The sequence below is a fragment of the Zootermopsis nevadensis genome, unplaced genomic scaffold (assembly GCF_977971745.1).
Source record: "Zootermopsis nevadensis isolate Lab colony 2312 unplaced genomic scaffold, Znev_1.0 Znev_ptg000003l, whole genome shotgun sequence".
NCBI lineage: Eukaryota > Metazoa > Arthropoda > Insecta > Blattodea > Termopsidae > Zootermopsis > Zootermopsis nevadensis.
The window spans coordinates 11,018,359-11,034,248 of NW_028259135.1; the positions used below are offsets into that span (position 1 = coordinate 11,018,359).

The 15,890-nt window shown below is 41.7% G+C and overlaps 2 protein-coding genes across 5 annotated transcripts in view; one reads left to right on the plus strand and one right to left on the minus strand.

The window, feature by feature from the left end:
- The window catches only part of LOC110836233 (uncharacterized), a 47,578-nt gene extending 34,942 nt beyond the window's left edge, over positions 1 to 12,636 (minus strand). Inside the window, exon 1 of the mRNA XM_087342512.1 lies at positions 12,296 to 12,636. Coding sequence (XP_087198638.1) covers positions 12,296 to 12,516 — 221 coding nt within the window. The 5' untranslated portion in view covers positions 12,517 to 12,636. The remainder of the gene's footprint in view (positions 1 to 12,295) is intronic.
- Positions 1 to 15,890, plus strand: part of LOC110840209 (uncharacterized) — an 87,257-nt gene that overhangs the window by 39,071 nt on the left and 32,296 nt on the right. The window lies entirely within an intron of this gene.

The window sequence follows — 15,890 nt, forward strand, 5'->3', positions numbered from 1 at the left end:
TCTCTCGCCATAAGGGAGGAACACAAGCTGAAGATGTTGGGAGGACAGGTTGCAGAGGAGAATATTTGGGACTGGAGAGGCGAGAAGTGACAATGGCTTGCATATTTTGGAGTCTGACAAATTGTACTCTTCGCCAGACATTTCTGCCATTAGGGTCGACAAATCAGGGGGTGGGAGTTGGGCGAGGAGATGAGAAATGCGTGTAGAATTTTAAGCAGGAAGCATGATCGAATGAGATAATTTGATATATATACACGTAGATTGGCGGAAAACGTGAAAATGGATTTTATAGAAGGAAGAGTTTGAGGGTGTGGTTTGAATTCATCTGGCTCGAGATAGGAACCAATGTCAGGAACCATTGTCACCACAATAATGAAACTTTGGGCTCCATAAGAGTTTGGGAAATTTCATGACCAGATGAGCGGCCGTCAGTTTCTCAAGAAAGACGCTGTTCCACGGGGTTAGTAATCGGAAGCAGTACACAGAACGCCTACCCTCCAGGTAAATGTGTACATAGCTTTTTGAATTAGGCTTCATTACGTATCTCTTCCATTACTTTATGCATTAACCGTTCTATCATTCGAGTCGTGAGTAGCGTCGTTAAACATGCCGCAAATATGTGAATTCACGAGAAGTCAACGATGGCTCATAGAGTTAAGTGCGAGAGAATATATGCGTTTTATGCCGACTTTCATCTAGAAAGGTTAATGGCCCTGCCCTGAATGCGAACACAATGAGTTGCCACTCCGTTACAACGTGAACCCTAACGAGGCACCCACTGTCGGTTATATTAATCCTAAATTAGCCGATATTAACCGTTGATGCAACATTATCTTCTAGCTGTAACTGAACTTTAAATACAGCGCGTGTTATGACTGTTCTGCCCTCTCATTTCGTATGAATAAATGTTTTAGAGCCCCGAGTTGCAACACGGTTAATGACTGTGCGGTGTGTTGATTTCGTCATGTGTAGGTTTTGAGGTTTTCTCGGTGGTGAGTTCGAAGATGGCTGTCTTCTGGGTTGTTGCGCCGTGTAGTCTGGTAGAAATTTACCGACGTTTCAGAGGTCATGTCTGCCTCCATCATCAGGCCCTGTCCAGACTACAGGGCTCAACAACCCATAAGACAGCCATCTTCAAACTCACCGCCGTGAAAATCCAAAATCCTACACCTGTACTGTTCTAAATGTCGTTGTATACGATGTTATACCTTTGAACTCTGAGATAACTCGTTGTTACCTATTGCTGCATGCCTGTATCGGATAAGGATGCTATTTAAATTTTAAGCTACAGAAGACTGGGGTATATCAGGTTCTTTTTTGTGCTGAGTGACTTTTACTGTAAGACACACAGTGCGATCAAAATTGGAACGAAAAATGTCTAAGCTATTTCGACAAGTTCTGCCTCTATTAACAGCGTCTTGGTCATATCGAACACTTTCACTTTATTAGACAGGCTGTCAACGTTCCAGATGTTCGAGGAAAATGCTTGTATTTTCCAAATCGAATGACGGGCGAATCCGAACTGCATAATTAGAGCCACGCCTGAAGTCATCGTGTTTGTTATTGTCTGGTCCAGGGCGACTGGGTTCCTGTACACTTGAACCTTCGAAGTTCTCTAAACAGTCTTCCCTTCTTAGGCACGTTCGCAACCATGTGGAGCGTCTGTAAAAATCGCCCCATCTGTCAGCCAGTCTGCCCGTACGCACGAAACAACGAGAATGGATGAACCAATTTTGATTAAATGTGATATTGAAGAATTTTAGGAAAACTTGTGAAGTCATTTCAGGTTTCATTAGATCGACAATTTTATCGATCACTTTACATCGGACGTGTACTTTCTTCTAAGCTTTTTCCCCTCCGATATACTTCGGTAACACTGCACATAACTTTATAGTCGGTATCTAAGAACACCTTTTTGTAGAAATTTCTTCTTTTTCCCCCCTCTGAATTTAACTAAGTCGTTCGGGGTTTGATGCATTAATAAAGATAATTAAATTCGCTCTCCTTTGTACCCGATTATTCAATTTGCCACTTTCGTACAGGTGCTGTAATACTGTGAAATGTAGAAAGAAAAATCCATTTCTCGAAACCCCGTCTACTTTCCTATGGGGGGGGGGGGTGTTATAGTAGGCAGCTGAATAAAACCATGGAAAATCGCGTCTGGATAGCCGGTCTTTGGGTTTTGTTTAAACCCGAGACTTTGAAGCTCAGCTGTGACAATCCTTTTATAATTAGAAGAAATAACTTGGATGTGATTCTTGTTAACCAAACATGTTCCATGAAGGGCAGAGAATTTCTTGACCGCAGCTATCAGCTTCTGAAGAATCACTCTGCTTTATGGCGTCAGTAATTTAGTTAGTAGCACGACTGCAGGAAAATGAAATGTTGTTAAATGTTACAAAATTGCAGTCACGATAAAGTCTCTATTTCGAACGAGCGTCCAGTGTGTACAACTCCGTAAGAAATTCAGCAGTGCTGTAACACGTGTTAAAGTAATGCTGTGTTCTGCGTGTTTCATTAATTCGTCACATTTTCGTACCGAAATCACCCGTGCCCCACTGTGCCGAATTACCACTTTCAGAACTTTTACGAAACATAATTCTCCACATTGACTGAACGTCTGCATCTTTTATTGTAGTATTTCGAAATTCGAAACATGTAGTGGGAATGACTTTCGCGGTGTTCAGAATGGAGGTCGACTGTTTTCTTACGAAGAATCTGTTTTCAGTCGAGAAACACGAAAGTCGTTGCACATCGTAGCATCTGTGGCGCAGAAGCGTTATTACTCTCGTGAATGAAATTAAACTGTAGGGAAAGGGTCAAACCCCCACCCCCCACCATCTACGTGTCCGTAGCTGGCAGTAACTAACCTACGTGACAAAAATTTTTAATAGCCGACACTTAACGAGATTTGAGGTTCACACGACGCCGTGTAAGACTCATCACCCTGATTATGTAGGCAGCAAGCACCTCTGAAACGTCGGTAAACTTCTACCAGACTATACTCGGTACAACGACCCAGAAACAGTCGTCTTCAAATATCAGCTCTTCGTTCTAACGTCGTGAGGTAGTTACCAAAGTTTCGGAGAAACGTTTTGTTTCCTTCTTCAGGGCATGTTAGTTTATACTTGCAAGTCCACACTGTGATGTTATCTTTACAAAGGATTATCTGTGGGCTCTGGTACAGGGCTTTAAAACTTCTGAGGTTGTCCTGTACCAGATTTTTGTTTTAAAATTCGTAATTAATGCTCTGTTCCGGTGTTTTCGAAATAGTAATTGAACTGGTCACCGCGTTACGGACTTATAATTACTTTTACATTAAATCGAACCGTGATTACAACAAATACAGTTGGGTAATGGGAACAAAATAAGATGGGACGAGTAATTGAGCGACCTCGATATGCAGACCTGCCACCGGTATAGTTATCTGACCGAAACGACGTTTTGGGAGTTTTGTTTGATTTCGTCGTCCACGTGGCATCAGGACTGATTTCTTGCTAACTACGTCCATATGTTCGTAGTGAAATAGTCGTTGTTAATTGTACAGAAGTTGCGAGAATATTCTGCTGTCCGTACTCAAGCTGAATGCATTATTCGCTGGTCATCGGAGTGGGATTTGACTCAAATCTGACCATCTTAACTTCCGAGACGCTGGCAAGCGTGCATATTTAAGCCTGGTACGGGTTCTGCTCTAGATAGTTTGATCAACGCCTTCCTGTTTCCATAACCGTGTTTTAACGATTTATTGCCAGAAAACTCTCGTAAATGTTTATAAGAGCTGGTTTTGTGTCGCAGATAGAATCGATATTCTTTTTCTGCTCTTGTAGCATGCTAGTTTTTATTAATGTATGGAATTTTGACCATAGTTTGTCAATAAACCGTCTTAAATATTTAATAGCAGGTGTATTTTTCAGGTACATAGGCCTATACGATGCCTGTTTAACATTTGAGTGTTTAAAAGTGATACCAATCCACGTAGTTTACGAGAAATAGTTAAGATTCCAGGTAAATTTTAATTTAGTATGTAATATGGATGAATATTCACGAATTGAGAAAATAGTGATGTAGCCTGCCAAATAACTGGAATATTGTCGATGTCTTTATGGTTTGTGACGCCGTGTGGACGCGTAGGTGGTAGATACCAACATTTCGGACAAACATACTTTCAGTCTTCGAGGTTGAAGATTGAGGAAGTATGTTCCCCCGAAACGGTGTGTGCCTCGTACGAGTCAACACTGTGTCAAAACCATAACATCGACATCTTCATTATAACCCTGATGATGGAGACAGCATGAACCTCTGTACTTATACCAGAGTACACGACAGCAGTTTTCAATTTCGGCATCTTCACCGCTGTGTGAGCATCAGATCTCGCGAACTGGAAGATTCTTACACAAAATCTTCGTTTTGGGGAACATTAGTTTAATTTATTTCGGCGTTAATTACTTTTAAGTATTCTTTAATTTATCCTAAAGGCCATTTACGTAAATACCTAAGTTAGCTTTTACCCAAACGCATTTATGGAACTCTTGGACGGATTTTGACGAAACTGTATAAACACTACGCTTACGTGACGCGTATTATTATGCGTGAGTTGCATACTCTGTAATGCCCTTTATGGATCGCATTATTCAGGAGCCTAAGTGATGCTAGACCAACAAGTGATTCCCAGTGCATTGCACATGTTCCAATGAACCCGTGCATCCGTTTTGTGTGTGGTACAGAGGCATCTCACACAGTGAAAGGAACATCATCTCATTCTTGTGATATTATAAGGTGCACGACTGTAAGTGATGTAACCAATGCTTGCAGCAGCGAGAGAAGATTCACTTTCATTCATTTATCTAGGTCTAGTCCCGTCGTTTGGTGCTATGGACAGGCAGCCATTAGCAGACGCTAACTCTCGCATAACGCGTGGGTGAAAATCTTGATTTGCGGTGATCGATGATGCTGCAATCGCACGTATTAATCATATACATAAAACAGGTATTAATATACGTGCAGCAATAACGCGAGGGTTATGAAAAATATTCTTTAGTGTTTTTTTTTAAATCTTTCATTTGGTCTGCTTTTACATTTTCCTTGCTATCTTATTTAGCTTAATATTTGTTTTGGTAATAGTTCCGGCCTGTTCTGGTCTAGTTCCTTGTATGTCTGTTCATTTTCTCTTGAAGACAATTTCTATGCAGTTCTAGTCTCATTTCTTGATTTGGTATTGGTATTCGATGTTGACTTGTCCATGCTTTCACTAACCGGAGGAATTTAATTTCTGCTGATTCTATCCTCACTTTATCCTTCTTCCTGTCTGTCTTCATGTCTGTGAACCATATAGAACAGTGGGACAGGAAGTGTCAATGCCTTGTAACATTTTTGTATTTCCTTACTTGTCTATCACTTAATGATCTTCGTATTGTTCCACAGGATAAATATATAATTCAAAGTCTCATAGTCTGTTTAGTTATCGTAATCAAAAGAGATATCGTACCCAAGGTAATTAAAATGACATATTTGTTCTAATCAGATTATCCACTAGCCTGTAAATGCTGGTCTAATTAGACTGTTTTTTTTAAACGTCATTACCTTAGTTTTATTCTTGGTAGACGTTTGTGAGATTTGAGGTTTTCACGACAATGTCTATCTTCTGGGATGTACCGCCGGGTGGCCTGGTAGATAGTGGAATGCCTCTATCATCAGAGTGAGGCAAGAAGCTTCTCTGAAACGTCGGTCAGTATCTACCAGTTTACAAGGCTCAGTACCTCAGAAGACATGTTTAGAAGTTTCTTAGGTCTGTTGTAGGCTACATATTTTTATGTCTGTTGAAATTATACTCTCTAGAGCAGAGGAAAGCGATTCATTTCGTTTGACAAGGTGGTCTGATATGTATGTATCGTTAATTATGACCAAGCGCTTTTGGTCCAGAGACAGTGAATAGCAATTCCGTGTGTTGGTGGAAGGCGTTGAAGCTAATCACGATGTACCGCGTTGCAGTTCACGAACTGCGCTCGTGTCTTAGATGGACTTGAGAATTTAAATTATTTGTTGTATATCGTGTTTTTTCTCTCTCCACAGCTTAAGTAATAAAATTGAAACTAGTTCTTATTATTACGCTCTTAAGTGCGCGGTGAGTATGACGGTGGGCTTTCTAAACTAGCGTTCGCAAAGACATGATTCACGTATAACTATGATTAATCCTTTAAGGCACAATGGTTTACTATATGCACCACCTGCTCTGTCCACAGAGTATATTTTAGGTTAGATATAATTCTCAAAATAAGTACCGATTATTTACCTAATTAGCATGTTGGGTTATCTCGCATTTCGGAATTCTCAGACTTGCATCGCTGCAGACGGTCGCAAAATGTCTCTTCTTGGCTGACTTGTTGAACCTACTTTCTTGTTGTACGGAACTCAGGTTCTACTCGTACAGAGCCTAGCGTTTTAATGTCATGCTAATGCAATGTGTTGGCCTAATCTAGCTCACGGCTCGGCGTGCAACATTAATGCGTGGTTGGTCACGCAATCACAGCTAAGTTGAGCCAGAATCTTTTATTGCCTGCAATTGTCTACGTCTTACAGGTTATTATTATTGTTATTATTTCTTTTTGGGGATGAATTTTTTTTTTTTACTGTGTCAGATCTGTCTGAAATAACTTCAACTACGATGTGTTCGTCTTCTGGGTCTTTTCGCCGTTTAGTCAGATAGAAGTTCATCGACGTTTCTGATGTGGTTGCCTTAATCATCATGACAATCTCCAAGAGCGAATCTGAACGTGAAGGCGAATTCCCGAGAGTCAGCTGAGTAAGTGGTTGCGATTTAGACGACCGGAGATTGGATCCCGGAAGAAGGAAGCTTATGGTTTTCGTCACCGCGTCAAGACCTTTTCTGGGACCCATCCAGCCCACTGCCCAGTGGATACCTGGTTAAGGCGACCCGGGAGTGAAATTGGCCATTCCCGTCCATTTTCCTGGTGCTTAATATCAGGAATGGGGAAATGTTTACGTCGTAAAGAATGATCGCCAAATGCCGTGGTGATACGTAGGCCTTAAGCCTCGTCTGCCATTCTCATAGACGAACTCATTCTAACGATCTTGACCTGCAGAGTATAATACATAATTAACTCTCCATTCGATCTCATCTGTTAACGCGTGGCCTAGGCATGTGTTTTGCCGATTGTGAAATGTGAAACGGGTTGCGTGTTATCAGGCTGATCTGGGACGTAGAGGAAGAGAAGCCACACACAGCCTTGGAGTGAGATTGGGTCTGCATGATGGCCTTTAAGCCCGATAGTGCTGGCTGCGCGTTGTTCATTTTATTTATTTGTATCGAAGTTTTCTGTTGTGTACAAGAAACCTTTAGTTTTTCTGCATATGTCTGGATTATGCCACAATTCGAATGAGAGAATTGACGATAAAAACGCTAATTTGAGATTTCAGTTTTCCGGGCTACGAGTGTGAAGATGGCTGTCTTTTGGGTTGTCGCTCCGTGCGTTCTCGTAGAAGTTGACATACCCACAAGGCGATGCAGCAAGGACCTCAGAAACACCGGTAAACGTCTACACCAGAGTACACGGCGCTTTTGACTAGAATACAACAATCTTCAACTTTGTAACAACTTCGTTAATGCAGTGTTTTAACACAATTACTTTAATATCTTGTTAAGTAAGTCTCCTCATTGGACTGTACTGTTTAACCTCGCAGTTCGGAACACAAGAAAATCATTTGCCACAACAAGCATTGTTTTTTCCCTTGAAGTTAGTTCATGCCATGCCACGTGCGTACGTCCCCGGGGGGGGGGGGGGCGCTACATACCATCACGACTGCAGACGCATGCATAACCTACTAGTTTAGCACGTCTATGACGCGTTTGACCCACAGCCTTGTGTTTAGAAGTGTGTGTACCTGCATCTCTGCCGAAAAACATGCCATTCAGGAGGGATTTTTCTGATGTTTCTTCATTACACACATTTTACGTTGTTGCCTGTTTGTGGTGATGAGTACTCATCGCCCTGATGATGGAGGCGGAAAATGCCTCTGAAAAGTCAATAAACTTCTCCCAGACTACACGGCCCTACAACCTAGAGCATTGGTTGTCAAACCTGGGATACGCGTACCCCCGGGGGTACGTGAAATTTAAAAAAATATATATTATTTTACGATAAACACTGAATAACCAGTAATGTAATGTATTTAATTTATTTTAAATGTAGATTATATACGATATATAACTTGAATTATACACCAACGACTTTGGGGGTGCAAAGTTGAAGAGAAATTATATCTGGGGGTACGCGAACAAAAAAGGTTGAATGCCACTGACCTAGAGGACTGTCATCTTCTGACTCAGCGCCGTGAAAACCTTAAATTCTATTTATCATAATAAATTTTTGCGTAAAATTGTCTGTTGTGTTTCATGTGATAACAGGAGACGTTTCCTTGTGCTTACGTGTTGTTCCTTTCTCAAGACGGTGGTCTTACACTTTCAGAAAGGTAGCACGTATGTAACGGCGTGTGCACGTCGTACTGGCGGGTTTCGATGCGACGTGATTCGTGTACGGATTGAACTGTTTGCCCCACATACGCGTCAGTATGCTGTTTCCATGCCTCCTCTTCTTCAGGTCGATTCGTGAAGCTGTTTTTATAGTAATGGGCGCTTCACGATACGCTATCGTGTTCCCTTGTTTCGTGTGATAAATGGTTACCATTGTCTGCGTCTCTTTTGTCATGCCTTTATCCATTACGTATGAGATTGTGGCTATATGCAGTTGTTGCACAAAAACGTTCTTAGGTATACGAACACAGAGCTTTTCTTTTTTACATCAGGAACGATTTAATTTGTAGATCTTAATTTTGCCACTTTAGTTGCTTTCTCTTGTAGAAGTTTCTTGTGTTGCTTTTAGTGACTGTCGTCGCCAGTTGCTTCAGAAAGCCCATTCTCTCGTCTTCAATCGCTGATTTATTATGCTTCTTCAGTAGTAAAAGAGCTTTTAACTCAGAACAATTCGCGTTAATTCCTTTGTTCTGTGAACCTGTGTAGAGTAGTATAATATTTCAATGCTGTTTCTCGGACTTTGTGTTAAGTTTAGGCTTTATCATTCTAGTCTTACAGCCGAATGTAGGAAAGTATATAATATTTATCAGCTGGTAACTTGTCCAGATGAAATTTCATTTTCTTACGGCTGCAAGTATGAAGATGATGACTGTCTTCTGGGATGTTGCACCGTGTAGTCAGTCTGGCAGAAGTTTAACGACGTTGACGAGGTGTTGACTGCCTCCATCATGAGATCAGGAGAATACCCGACCCTGACCTGACTGGAATCATTCATGAAAGTCAAGGTTAAAACTTGGAGAGCGCACTAGGATTCTTGCTCTATGCATATACAACCTAACTTGTTAAATTAGTTCCGATACGTTCGATGCATGGACCGTGACTAACGACCCGTGCATCGGAGTCTCGTCATGAAACTTTTGTGCAATCAGATTATAAACAACCGGTGCTGGAAGATGGGTTCAGGGTCTTCACTTGTACTTCGCCTGCCCATCAGAGTGTACTTGCAGTGACATGGAACAGAAGCATTACTACAGATACATTGTGGCATGTACTTTCTTTCCCCGTATGTTTACGTTTTCAAGGTCGCGTCATCTGGAAGGAAGACAGGAAGACGCGTGTGCCGCTGACATTAAACAAGACTGGAAAGGTGTACTCTTTGGAGTACACCGAAATTTCAAAGGCGTTCTTTGCTCCACTTCACGAAATTGCTTCTTTGATTACATCTGAAGGGAACTGTGGACATAAGACACTCATGCTCAAAAGGAATAACAAATGCAACAGTGGTTTCCAAGGTCATTGTTATGAACCAACGATGGAGTGTGTGTTTCCGGCACAGAATTGTAACAACTGAGGCAGTTAGTTGCTGGTTCCTCCGGGTTTTGCGCCCGCGTTAGTTCACGTGGGATTTGTGACGGGCAGAGTGGCACTGGGACGGGTGTGGCTATGTCCGGGTTCTTCCCCTTCGATTCCCCCGTCCATACAATCCAGCCGATGCACGTATTCGCTCCTGTAACATTTGGCCGCAGTTTTACACACCTAGTCTAATCGCATCGCGAAGATACTAACTAAATACCTGGTACCAGAACCCGCAGGTCCAACATCGACAACACCAAAGCCCGCCACCGGACACGATCCTGAGCCGACTCCATTTACGATCCTCTCAGCCCACCTTTTTAAGGTCCATCTTGATATTATCCTCCAACCTCCTTCTTGGTCTGCCCAGTGGTCGTTTTCCATAAGGATTTGCCACCAAAATTCTATATGCACCCCTTGCCGGCTCCATAGTAGACTCCTAGATTTCATTATCCCCACTATGCTACGCAGTGTAACGATACGGTATTAATATTTTCAATTTCTGTAATATAATAGTGAATACGGGATATTTAAAACAGTACTTAGCTGAAGTTTTAAAGATCGTACTGAGTAGAACGATAAGTGCTAACATTACTGCGATGAGTATCTTGGCTGTAACGTCAGCTCATTGCAGCGGGAAATATCGCCGCTTTGCTCCGATAGTAGCTCAGTCCCGTCTAAGTAATAAGTTGTGTCGGAATCCGAGTTCAAGCAAAAGGAAATCAACGTACGCTGTTTTACGACGAACATTCGCCTGGAAATGGTTATTTTGAGAAAGAGGTGAAATCGGCGGTAGCGAATGCCCACGAAGGAATACAAATTTAATTCGATATATTCAACGGACGTCTCAGAACTGAACGTCTGCTTCGGGATATATACAGGGTGTTTATATCTCACTTCCTACAGACATACTTCCATTGTTCCGAAATGTTGTATTATTCGGCACTTCCTTGTGAGGGCGCTTTACAAGCAGCAGCAAAGAATTTAGGTCTGAAGTAACGTTCGAGAATTCTTCTACGTTCTGTTCGTAAATGTGCCATGTTCGCACCTGTGCAGCTTTTGCGCATCTGGCGTAAGCATTGGCCTAGCAAGAAGTATGTTGACCTTGAGTCGAATTTCACCGAAAGGGGGGTTAAGAGGGTATTACACGTGGTTGGACCTGCTTCTGATTTCATTTCTGTACTGTGGTACGTGATTGATGTTGATTGCGTTTTAAACGGTACACCCTGTAGAAGCAGTGTTCTCGATTCCTCTCACTCGGTTTTCATGTCCTTGATTGGAAGGTGTGACCCAGTGTGGAGCGCGCTGTCTCGGTTAGACACCACTGGAAGTTACGCTGATGCCGATCGTCCGCCTTATTTAATATTCTTGTTTCTTAAGTACGATAACTCACTAAAATGATTCGAATGCTTGTTCTAGTTTGTTTAGAAATGGGAATTTTGTTCTGTTTCAGAACTTCCCACTCGAATGTTAATGCATATCTTCAATAAGCTGACTTACTTACTTGTAATTTAGGCCGATCTAATTATCTTAGAATAGGTGTTGCTAGTGAGATGATTGGCGCTAAACGCCTGTGTAATCTGTTGAGGATCTAAGGAGGACGTCGTCATTTTGTGCGCCAGGTTGGTATTATTGCGTTTTACTGCATGTTCACCGCGTTGAAGTGGACGCTTGAGGGTATGGTATGTATATTCATGGCATTTATGGACCTGTCCATATGGTGATAGAATAAGTCTTGCGACTTTCAGAAGTCAGTCAGTAATTCGAATTAATTTGACTCCGGAACAGGCCCAGTTGATGTCTGTACGGCGATGAATATGAAGATGACTGTCTTCTGGGTTGTTGCGCCGTGTGTAGTCTGGTAAAGGTGCTTGCTGCTGCCATCATCAGGGTGATGATCACTCTGATGATGGAGGCAGCAAGCACCTCCGAAACGTATGTAAGCTTCAACCAGACTATCCCAGAAAATTGTTGAAGTGAAACGGTACTAAATTCGCGTGAGGCGATAAACGGCGTCAAACTTAAGATAAAAGCCAACGGGTCGGAAATCTGCTCTATTCCTTGTCATCGGGGTCTCCGAAACTTCGGTTTTTAACCCGGCACCGAGAGGCTTTTAGTGTATTTATTCGCCTTAGAGTGCCTCGAATCTTCCATAAATAAACCTAGCAACACTTCACTACCGACATTTTTTTGGGAGGGGGGGGATTCTAACATTTAATGCGTTCGTATGCTGTTTGTGGGATTTGTCTTATAAAATACTGTGCGGTGCTACATTTTTATTGGTGCTGTTAGTACCAGGCCTGATACTAGTTTCAACAGACATACAGGTTTTGCTCTTTTGTCGGAGGAAAGTAAATCTTTGTGTCGACGTCCGCACAGTTTTCTGTTACTCACCTGTTTCTTAGCCCTCCGGATCTATTGCCACCGGGCAGAGCTGCTGAAATGTTCTTACTCAGGCTGGCGAGGCTTCCATTTCTGTGTGTCGATGGGGTAAAGCTAGAATAGCTGCTTGGTCCATTGCTGGTTCTGGCGCTGCGGTTTCCTGCAGCTACAGCATCGACTGACAGATGGAGCAGACAGAATATCAAGAGGAGCAGGAGCGTATTGCTCCACATCGTGATACCTCTGCAGACACTGCACTTCACACACGCACAGGTTTCTTCAGTCGCTACTTTATTATTGTTACCGTCTGTGTTGCCTACTGACCGAGTCTCGTAGCTTGCCAGCCAGACAAGGCACATGGAAAACTTTCACTCGGTGCGGACGGCAGCGGAAGGGTGGGGATCGGACTTGTTTCTTACTCAGTTCTGTCAATGAATTTGCTCGCATCGCGTTATCCAGTGTTCCCCAACATCAATTTAAAGTCACTGTCATGATAAAATTAATTAACTTAAAAATCAAACTTAATCTAAGAAATTGATTCTTCTTAGTGACGGCAAACAGACTCCACGTAGCAGAGTCCTTAAGGTGATAATAGTCTTGCGGCTAGTTCAGAAGTTTCCCGCCTTCTGTCGAATCAGAAAGTTCAGTTACTGTGTTGACAAGAGCCAGCCAGTGACCCCTACCCTGGGCCAGTCGAATCTAGTCCACACGCTCACAACCTCTGTTCTTGAGATACATTTTAATATTATCCTACCATCTACGCCCCAATCTCCGAAGTTAAATCTTCCGTTCAGATTTCCTTACTAAAGGTTTATGATCATTTTACATCGCTCCGGTTCGTGCTGCATGCTTTATTTTTTTATCCATTCTGATAATATTTGGTGAAGGGCAAAACTTTTGTAGCTTTTCTTTATGCAAGTTTCTCCAGTCTCCCTCATTTACGCTCTTAAGTCCACATATTGTACTTAGCAATTTGCCCTCAAACGCCGTTAGTCTCCTTTCTTTACTTCGGGTGTGAGACCATGTTTCACTGCCATACAAAATTTAGTTACAATTAATGGTTTTGAATTGGTTAGTTCACGTACGTGGCTCGGTAGGCAGTGGCATTTGTGTGGCTGTGCGCTAATGAGCACGGCAGTGAGCATGTTTAATTTGGCTGAATGTTCGTTTCCTGTTCGCGAGTTAAAATCTCCAGAACCTATTTAATTTATTCCTTGTTAGCCGATGTAATCTGGGTTTAATCCTGTGTCTTGTCTAGCATTTCAGCGCATTTAAGAAACTGATATCATTTATAAAACGTTAGCTAAACTGGATCTGGGTTGGGCAGGTGTTTTTTTTCTTTTCTTTTCTTGCAGCCGCCACCGGTAGTGAAATTTCCACCTCTCATTTGATATTCATTCATATCTGTCCGAAATTGTTTGCATCTTCATCTCTTCGAATGGCGTGTCTTGGATTAAAGGGTTTTTCATCTGTGGTGAACGTATCTCTGGGTCAGTTGGTTGAAGTACAAGGGTACAGTAGTCAGCGCCGTTGATTACTTGCAAGGAGACGGGGGATTTTTGAAACATTTCAATTCTGCTGATAAGTTTAGCTCTATTCATTGTTATTTAGAAAACGGGTATAAGTCTGGCTTTTGTTTTTGAGACAGACTTTTCTATGTTGTTCTTGGTTCATTACTACTGTCACAATAAATTAAATCTCTGTGTGGTGGAGTCGTGTTGGTCTTCTAGGCTGTAACGTCGTGTGGACTTCTAGGTAGATACCATCGGTTTGTAGGAACATACTGCCTCCATCTTCAACCCTAAAGTTACTTCGAAATGTTGGTACCTACCTGGATTATTATAAGCCAGTTGGATCCAGTCCACACTCTAATATGTTATCTATAATATCTATCGTATTTTATTCTTCCATTTACAACTTGGTCTGGAAATTAGATACACTTTTAAGTTTTCAGACTAAAATTGTACCGACATACTTCTAATAGATTGTTGTAACAATTTTCAATGGTTGGTCCTTTTGTTTTATGCATTGATTGATGAGTTTCAACATTAACTTTTGATTGATTTATTTATTTATGTAGGCCCTTAATGAATGACTCGTGGTTCCAGATAATGCAGTCTCCTTAACCAACTGCATTTGTTTTATGGAAAGTCGCTTACCGCCCAGCACAAGAACAGGAAGTGTAGGATGTTGATTGAATTTGATTGATTATTAGTTTAATATGTTTATATGAATTGCCAAGTCCAATCGAATGATTAATGGTTCATGAAAACCCCAACTGCTTCCGACTTCTTGAGTCAGTCTCAGAGTTAACGTTTGTTCTGTTGTTGCATCTGGACTGTAATATTGTCACAAGCTACGTATCTTCTGTAAGTATGAATTTTTATGAAAATTATTTTAATCTTTTATGTTCCGAGCAACTATCTGTTTACGTCTCGCAGTTCCTATAAATAATCCAGTATTGCAGTGACATCGTCCCTCCCCCCACCTACCAGAGGCCAAGTACTGTGTTGTTTCTTTTTCGAAATGATTGAAATGTGTCCCAAATACACGATTAGCTTCTACCACATTTCTTTTTTACGCATGTTTTAATTAAAACATCGAGGCATTGTAATAATGTTAGCAAGTGTCAGTTACTGGACCAGAGATACTGCTTACTCTTGAATCTCTCCGTATAAAAAGAGTCAGGCGGAGTACGTGCCAGCGTTGTCACACTTTGAAAGTGAAGCAGTCGGTAGAGTTGGTTTACTACTTCAACGCTATTCCATAAACTGCTAGGGAAATAAGCTACACTTTTGGAGCTACTTGCAGGAGATGTCACTCTACTGTTGTCTAAGGGCATATCAAAAAATAGGCAGCTGTCCTGGGAGTTGTCACGTGGGTGGGGAAAATTATAACCTCCTACCTTTGCTAATTCCGGGGTTACGCTTAGGAAAAACGTTTCGTTCCTCCATTTTCTCAAAGCACACAGAAATATGAATTGTATTTATTTATTTATTTGTAGTTTATTTAATGACACGTTTTCAGTAGCTCAGACTACGTAGCGTCGAGTCAGAGTATGATAGTGAATAATGAATTGAAGGTATGTGGAAGGAAGTGCTCGTGGCCTAATGAATTTTATTGAAATACATTCCAAATCTATAAGGCCAAACCTAAAGTAGGAAACTGCTGTACACAAGTGGTTATTTTACATGCATTTCGGAGGAGTTTACTGCATCCATCATCAGGGCGATGAGCAAGACGTCGTTAGACTTCTGCAACCAACAAGACAGTCATCTTCGTACTCGCCATCGTGAGATTCTAAAATTTAAACCTTTGAGTTCTTCATAAAATGCGGAGAATGTTAAGTTTAGCTGAGTGACTCCGGGCTTTACAAGAAAAGGTCTTTTGCGTAGATCTAGTTCGGCAGTCGATATTCATATGAGGGGGCTGTGCAAAAGACTGATGAAGTGAGTCGCCTTGGGACCTGAAGGGATCTCGTTGAGCAGTCCTGTTCATGCTACTTGTGCATCTCTGATGAGTAGGTGCAGTCGCGTCGCCACCAGTTGCTCATCTTGCCAGGCATTGAATTTTATTTCAATCATGCATGAGATACCACAGTTGTCAT